We start from the raw sequence: 7,567 nt of genomic DNA on the forward strand, positions 1-7,567 counted from the left end.
GTTTGAGTTTAGGCTAAAGTACAGGTCGGTTTTGGGTCGAACCCACAAGCATGTTTAGATAATAAACCAGTCGTGTCGTGTCATGAATACTCGAATGTCCACATATTTTGCTACCTCTATCTATATTACAACATTAATGTTGAGTTTATATGCATTCATCCAAAACTTTACATACAAAATTGATTTTAATACGATACATTATATATGTATACACAAGTGTAACATCATGACGATCACACATTAACGACAGGAGACCTACGGACGCCAGTAGTCAAACCCCGTCGTGACTCTTGCCATTTTGCCCTTATTTCCGCCACCACAAGTCTAGTAAGAAACAACCCTGCCACAAAAGCCGAAGCCATAAGCATAGTGAAAACCGCACTCCAGCTCTGGGTCGAAATGTAACCCGTGAGCAATGGCCCGATTGCAGCACCAATAGACCCGGTTCCATCAATGATTGCAGTGACAGTTGCTAAGGCTCGGGAGTTGCCTTTTAAGGACCGGTGAGTCCCGAGGTCAGCTGAAACCGCAGTGGTTATGAGCGCGTAGGGCCCGTTGACAAACACGCCGGTTACTAACATGAGCATGATGTTTATGGTCATGGATATGTGTCCATAGTTTCGGTAGACGTATAGGGCTGGGATAGCACAGTACATGAAGCTTGCCGCGGTAATGGCTCGGGCATTTAGGCGGTCGGAAATGTGACCGGCTAGGATTCCGCCCACTACACCGCCTACGTCGAATAGTGTGGATAGATTACCGGCTGCCACGTCAGATAAGTACTCTCCATCTATGACTGCAAAAGTTATCATACATCCATAGTAAAGTTTAGCACAACTTTCATAATCAAACCATCTAAAACCGATTTTAAGTATTTAACGTAGGGGTGGCAAATGTGACCCATGGGTTGAATGGGTTGTAATAAAATGTATATAATGAGTCAAACTAAAAAAATAAAAGGATTGAAACGGGTCAAAACGGGTTGACATTTCTTGAGGTTTTTTTTAATGGAACGAGAAAAATGGAGGAAACGTTTTAGTTTTTTTACTTTTTTAGTTTTTGATTTATATTTCGAGTTATGATTTTTTAATTATTTTTTTGAATTTTTTAATAAAGGGTTTTTGAAATGGGTTTAAATGGGTTGAGATTTCAGAAGCCCTCACTAAAATATTCAAAAAAAGATAATTAAAAAATCATATCTCGAAATATAAATCAAAAACTAAAAAAGTAAAAAAAACTAAAAAGTTTTCTCCGTTTTTCTTGTTCCATAAAATACAAAAAAAAAAACAAAAAAAAAACTCAAGAAATGTCAACCCATTTTGACCTGTTTCAATCCTTTTCTTTTTTTAGTTTGACCCATTCTGACCCATTATATACATTTTATTACAACTCATTCAACCCAATGGGTCACATTTGCCACCCCTAATTTAGCGCAACCCGTCTTGACCCATTTTAACCCGACCCGTTACCATTCGTCGATCCCAACCTATCAAAAACAAAACTAGATCAAGATTCAAGAGAACAATTTACCTGTATGACTAATGTAAAACGGGAGCCAATACAAAAACGTATACGCAACCAACTTCGCAAAAAACAGGCAAAACGCAAACGGTGCAACCCCGGGTATCTTCCACGCTTCTATAAACCCGACCGGTGATTCTTTCTCATCCTTAATCCTCAAAAGAGGTTTTGTAACTTCAGCCCCAATCTTTTCAGACAAAACCGGTTTATCCCCGTCTTTACTAACCCCTGCTGATTCGGGATCAACCGGTAAAAACATAAAAAGCAGCAGCCCAACAAAAATAATCACCAAGCCCGGAACAACCATGGACCAACCCCATCCATATTTCAAATAATAAGAAGCTATCAAAGAGCCAGATATGTTCCCAACCGATGTATGCGCGTTCCAAACGCCCATCACGAGCCCACGGTTACCTTTTTCAAACCATTTCCCGATCACAGCAACCACCGAAGGCCAGCCCGTTGACTGAAACAACCCGGCTAGCATTTGAACTATCAAATAATAATAAAACAAATGAATGTTGGCCCAATATCCAACTCCAAATAATGAAGTGAACAAACCGGTTCCCATCATTCCAATAGTCAAAAATATCCTTAGGTTCATTCGGTCTCCAATATGGCCCGAGAAGAACATACCGACTGAGTACACGAATAAGAAAGCTAAGTCAAGGTCTCCGAGTAATGCAGTCCCGTTTGATCCGTTAAACGGGGCCCACCCGGTTCCTAGTAACCATGAAAGTGTCTTGGAACTTAATAAACTCGAGTTGTCTGGCGATTGAGGATCGAGTGAGCTTTTTATAATGCTGGTGGTTTTTCGAGTTGCGTGGTAGCTTGCGTATGCTAGAAATGTGATGATTAGGACTATGGCTTGGTGTGTTTTGAATGAGAGGCTTGATTTCTTGATGCATTCCAAGAATCGGATTCCGGGTGGTTTCGTGTTGGTGTGTGTGGTTTCGGGGTATGAGATTGAGCCCATGGATGAAGTACAGCAAGCTGAAATACAAGAACAGTTGAGATTAGTTTAAGTTAAGTAAGTGGATGAAGATTGCCTTTATGAATACATGATTGCATAATTATAGTTCATATAGTTCATGAGATGTAAGTCAAAGTTTCATAAAAGCTAAAATCAAATCCAACTAATCAGATCTTATCAATGCTATATGTTGTCTTGCAGTTTATAGTAACATTTTAAGAAATTAAAACCAATATCTAGTTTGAAATCAGGGTGGCCATGGTATATTAAGGGGTGCGAATGAGCCGAGCAGAGCCCGAGTTCGACTAGGCTCAAGCTCGCCTCGTTTTGAGCTCCTTTTCTAAAGCTAGACCATGGCTCGCTTATTATTTATTAATTAATTTATATAATTTTCAAATTATTTTTAAATATTTTTAAGTATAAGTTATATATATATAATATATGTTGTTTAGTTATTTTCATCATGTATAATAGATATTATTATTATTATATCTAATACATTAAATAAAAATATATAAATAACAGGATGGTTTAGGCTCGTGAGGCAGCTCGTTAAGTGAAGCTCAGGCTTGTTTATAAACAAATTTATTTTAAGGCCCGAGCTCGTTTAAGCTTGGCTTGATTGAGCTTTCAACGAGCTATTCTCGAGTAGCTCACGAGATAGCTCGGTTGTAATTAAGATCATTAATCAACCACAAATTGAAATATCCTGAGTCAATCAAGTGAAGTAATGACTTCCATAACATAAGAATTCGAGTTACGCAATACGCAAATGATTTGAACTCGTTACTCTGTAACAAATATGGAAGACGAATCTAGAAAACTTCCTCTAAGCCACAAATTAAAACAATATGCGGAAATCAACAACAAAACCACTTCAAAACTAATAAGATGATGAGGAAGAACAATTTGAGGCTTTACAATTAGTTCAAATCAGTCGCATATTGCTTAACCTTTAATTTAAACCAATCGTTCGTCTTCCTCATCGTCTTCTTAGTTTTGCAGTCGTTTTGTTCGGTTGATTTCCACATATTGTTTCAATCCGTGGCTTCAAGGAAGTTTTCCAGATCCGTCTTCTGTTTTTATTAGTTCAAATCAGTCGTGCATTTGCTTAGCCTTTAATTTAAACTAATCGTTCGTCTTCCTCATAGTCTTCTTAGTTTTGCAGTCATTTTGTTGGGTTGATTTTCACATATTGTTTCAATCGGTGGCTTAAAGGAAGTATTCTAGATTTGTCTTCTATTAGTAATAACTAGCGAATGATTTGAACTAGGTACTCCGTAATAAAAACAGAAGACGGATCTAGAAAACTTCCTTTAAGCCACGGATTGAAACAATATGTGGAAATCAACCGAACAAAACGACTGCAAAACTAAGAAGACGATGAGGAAGACGAACAATTAGTTTAGATTAAAGGTTAAGCAAAACATAACTGATTTGAACTAATAAAATAAGACGGATGTGAAAAGCTTCCTTAAAGCCACGGATTGAAACAATATGTGGAAATTAACCGAACAAAACGACTGCAAAACTAAGGAGACGATGAAAAACACTAGTCTAAATGCGAATATCAAAAAACAGAGGATGGATGATTACTCAATGAAATAATGATCGAATTGTACCTAAATATCAGTTTCGATAGGCGGATTGCATGTAGAGATGGGTGGATTGAATTAGTTAATTGTTTTCTTCATGTGGTATATGTGAAGGTGGTTTACTTGCTGCTTGTTGTGAGTCGTCATGAATCCCGCATGATCCGTTTTTATAATACAGCAGTTTCTACAGATTAAGGGTTACGGTATTGCCCCTCGGTTATCTTTATAATTACGGTTCTACCTTAGATTTTTCAAATATAAATATAAATATACTCGTTTTAGATTTATTTTGAGTATGTTCGGTAAGTAGTTTTTAGGAGCTTTTATATTCAAGTTTTTAATAAAAAAACTCATTCTCAATAAAAGTTTTTAAGTTAAAAGAAAATGCTCCCTTTTTGAATGCTACTATTACTACTGTCTGAGAAAAAACTACAAGTTTTTATATTTGAAATTTTACAAGTTTAATACTTAAATTTTCATTAAATATTTTTTAATTTATATAATAGTTACATATTTAACTTTTATTCAAAAACAACTACCCAATGACTTTTTAAAAGACCATAACTTTTTCAAACTTTAATATTTAAAAAAAAAATAAATCATAAAACGAGCATTTTATTCTCTTTAATTTGAGTATGATATTGCAGCAAGTCGAGTCAGGTGAGCTCGGGTCATGTGTAAGACCAAATTAGGGTCAGAACGAGTCGATACAAAAAGGGTTAATTTAGTTCGGTTCATGTCGGTACAGTTTGAGTCGAAATAGGTCAGGTCAGAACATGTTTCTCATTAGACAGTGTCGGGTCGGAACAGGATTTGGATCAAAACAGGTTGGTTTAAAAAAGTATCTATTTGAAATTACTGTATATTTCAGATTTGCTTCTTGATTTTCGCCATCGGTTACACGCGTACTGCCTTTGCACGAATTACACGTCTACATTCGGGTTACGTGTGCTCATCAGGTGAATCATGTACCGACACTAATTATGTGGTTGATGACAGGTAGCGCAGCAACCCCACCGCACCACGCGAGTGAGTACCCAGCTAGTTTTATTAAAAGTTCCAGCTACTCTGCCAAACTTCTAAATATATATATAAAAAGCTACAGCTACCAGCTACAAGCTTTCAGCCACCAGCTAGTTTTATCAAACGTACCCATAGGAAGGATTAGGGTTGCATATAACAAAAATGGGTTATAAATGATCCGATTGTTTTTTTAGTCGGGCCATATGTTTGAATGGGAAAACCAACCAAAGAGATCGCAGACGGACATGTTGGTATTTATTTTATTAGAAGAGTACGATAGGATTTTGTTATATTTTGCTCAGCATTGTGTTATATTATACGATCTATAATTGTGTCTTAATTTATCTATCATTGTGTTTTTTATTTACTTTCATTATTATGTCTTTTTTCCATATCGTTGTGTTTTTTTTGTTTTTTGTTTTTTTTTTGAATGGGATAGAGGGAGAAAACATTTTAGGGTTTTTTTTTGGTACCTTTTTTGTTTATCATCCAAAATACACTCTCGTTGATAAATTTATCATGCTTCGAAAGTTTAGATTCTTTACTTTAATATTGCTACATATTTAAGATAATTAATCTCTCTTGTCTAATGAATTGAAACCATGTATACTTTGAAGAAAGATTCGAATCCCTCTTGAGTTGGCATTTAAAAGCCACCTTTCAAGAATATGTGTATCCTACAACTAATACTTATTACCAAATCGCACAACATGCATGGTTTTCTAATACTAATACTAATTATCAAATCAGACAACATGGTATTTGAATACTAACACATATTACCAAATTATTGACTATGTCTTGTCAGTTGGATATATATTAATATCAAGTGGAACCTTGTATTTAAAGAATCTGCTGCTATACATGTTCTTATACTTAGGAGTTGAAGTTTTCAATACACAACTCAACTTCCTTTAGATAAAAATAACTTTTGTGCGTCGTGACGGTGCCTCAATCCAGTTATGCACCTGTAATCGGCTCTGAGTTCATAGCGTCGTCTAAATCTAGTTTTATAGTCAACAGATATGACTCTGGAGATACTTATATGATCACAAACGATATGGAAAAAGTTATGTTAACGATAAAAAAACATAACACGAGTTTGCATAGACAGTGGTTGCTACTAGATGAATGTGACAGACCAATTGCAAGGCTTCGGGCTAAGGTAATTAACAATCCCCATTCAAATATTAATTAGATATTCTTTGGTTTTTTCTTCTTAAATTTTGCTGCTCAAATTTATATTTGATTGAATGTATATTATTTCCAGAACATGACGACCCATGCCCGTTGGAAAGTATTTAGGGGTATGAGTAAAGCCGATTCAGATATGATATTTAGTGCCACAAAGAAAAATATGTTCTCGAAGCACACTGACGTAAACGTGTCCTTAGCAAACAAACTGAGACACGATAATTGTGATTTTGAGATCAAAGGAAACTGGAAAAAGGGAAAGTTGGATATTTATAAACGAGATTCTTCAACGACAAAAATAGCCGAAGTAATTTCACCCTCTTTACTCGTTTCATATTAATTTTAGCTACGTGCATGCACGTATGTGTACAAAAGTGACATAAGATTTCGGAAGTTTATTAACATAATGCTAATCAGTCTGACTTGTTATTGTAGATTCAAAAAGATTGGGACTCACAAGAAAATTTCAGAGTTACTATTTATCCTGACGTCGATTATGCTTTTGTGGCTGCACTTATAGCAATTGTTGATGGTATGGAAAGTCCTAGTAAAATGGCAGTTGCTGCTCTCGCCGTTGGTCAAATAGTTGGTGTCGGTGCTTTTAACGCTGTTATTTGTTGTGCTTGATGGGGATATGTTTTCTTAGGCATATTGATACCATATTTATCCATTCGTAAATTCATGCATTTCATGCTTTATCAGAAAGTTCTTCTTTGATTTTATGAGTTGTTAAAAATAATTTCGTAATCGATTTGACTTGTAAGTAAAATTTGGCTTTCTGATGGTCAACATTGACTTTTGACCGGGAGGAATTGACCAAAAAGTTTGGGTAAAATGATTATTGCTACAGCGCATATGATGAAGTTGTATGATTGGTGTGCACTTGTGCAAGTGAAGGGAAGTATAGTGATGACCTCACTTAGATAATCAGTAATCTTTTTATTGTGGGAAAATTTTCAAAATAAGCATTTATGAAAATAAATTTCAAGTTTTAGGTATCATTTGCAAGAAATTCCAGAAATATGTATTATAAATTAGTCGTAACGAGCAGTTTGTAGAACCAATTAGAACTGGTCATGTGCCCTTAAACTAACCATAACGAGTGTAACATCTGGCCCCTTACACTACCAATATTGTCTGCTTTGCCCACGAAGAGCTCACGGATTTGTTTTTTGTTGTCCAGGTGGAGACTTCCCAGGAGGTCACCCATCCTGCTACTACTCCTACCTGAGCACGCTTAACTGTGGAGCTCGGTTCTCGT

General features: G+C 35.9%; 2 protein-coding genes across 2 annotated transcripts; one reads left to right on the forward strand and one right to left on the reverse strand.

Moving 5' to 3' along the window:
- Positions 1-233: 233 nt before the first annotated feature.
- On the reverse strand, positions 234-4,219 carry LOC143610338 (putative glycerol-3-phosphate transporter 1). The gene is made up of 3 exons (XM_077084839.1): positions 4,117-4,219; positions 1,531-2,514; positions 234-796 (listed from the first exon to the last, which is right to left on the reverse strand). Exons 2-3 carry the CDS (start codon positions 2,495-2,497, stop codon positions 234-236), a joined length of 1,530 nt encoding a protein of 509 aa, XP_076940954.1. The 5' UTR covers positions 2,498-2,514; positions 4,117-4,219.
- Positions 4,220-6,172: 1,953 nt separating this feature from the next.
- On the forward strand, positions 6,173-6,933 carry LOC143610350 (protein LURP-one-related 15-like). The gene is made up of 3 exons (XM_077084853.1): positions 6,173-6,277; positions 6,383-6,613; positions 6,742-6,933. The coding sequence occupies exons 1-3, from the start codon at positions 6,173-6,175 to the stop codon at positions 6,931-6,933; spliced, it is 528 nt and encodes a 175-aa protein (XP_076940968.1).
- The last annotated feature ends 634 nt before the right edge of the window (positions 6,934-7,567 follow it).

The sequence above is a fragment of the Bidens hawaiensis genome, unplaced genomic scaffold, assembly GCF_021521415.1.
Source record: "Bidens hawaiensis isolate Kalapana, Puna unplaced genomic scaffold, B.hawaiensis_p1.1 tig00025760_1, whole genome shotgun sequence".
Taxonomy (NCBI): domain Eukaryota; kingdom Viridiplantae; phylum Streptophyta; class Magnoliopsida; order Asterales; family Asteraceae; genus Bidens; species Bidens hawaiensis.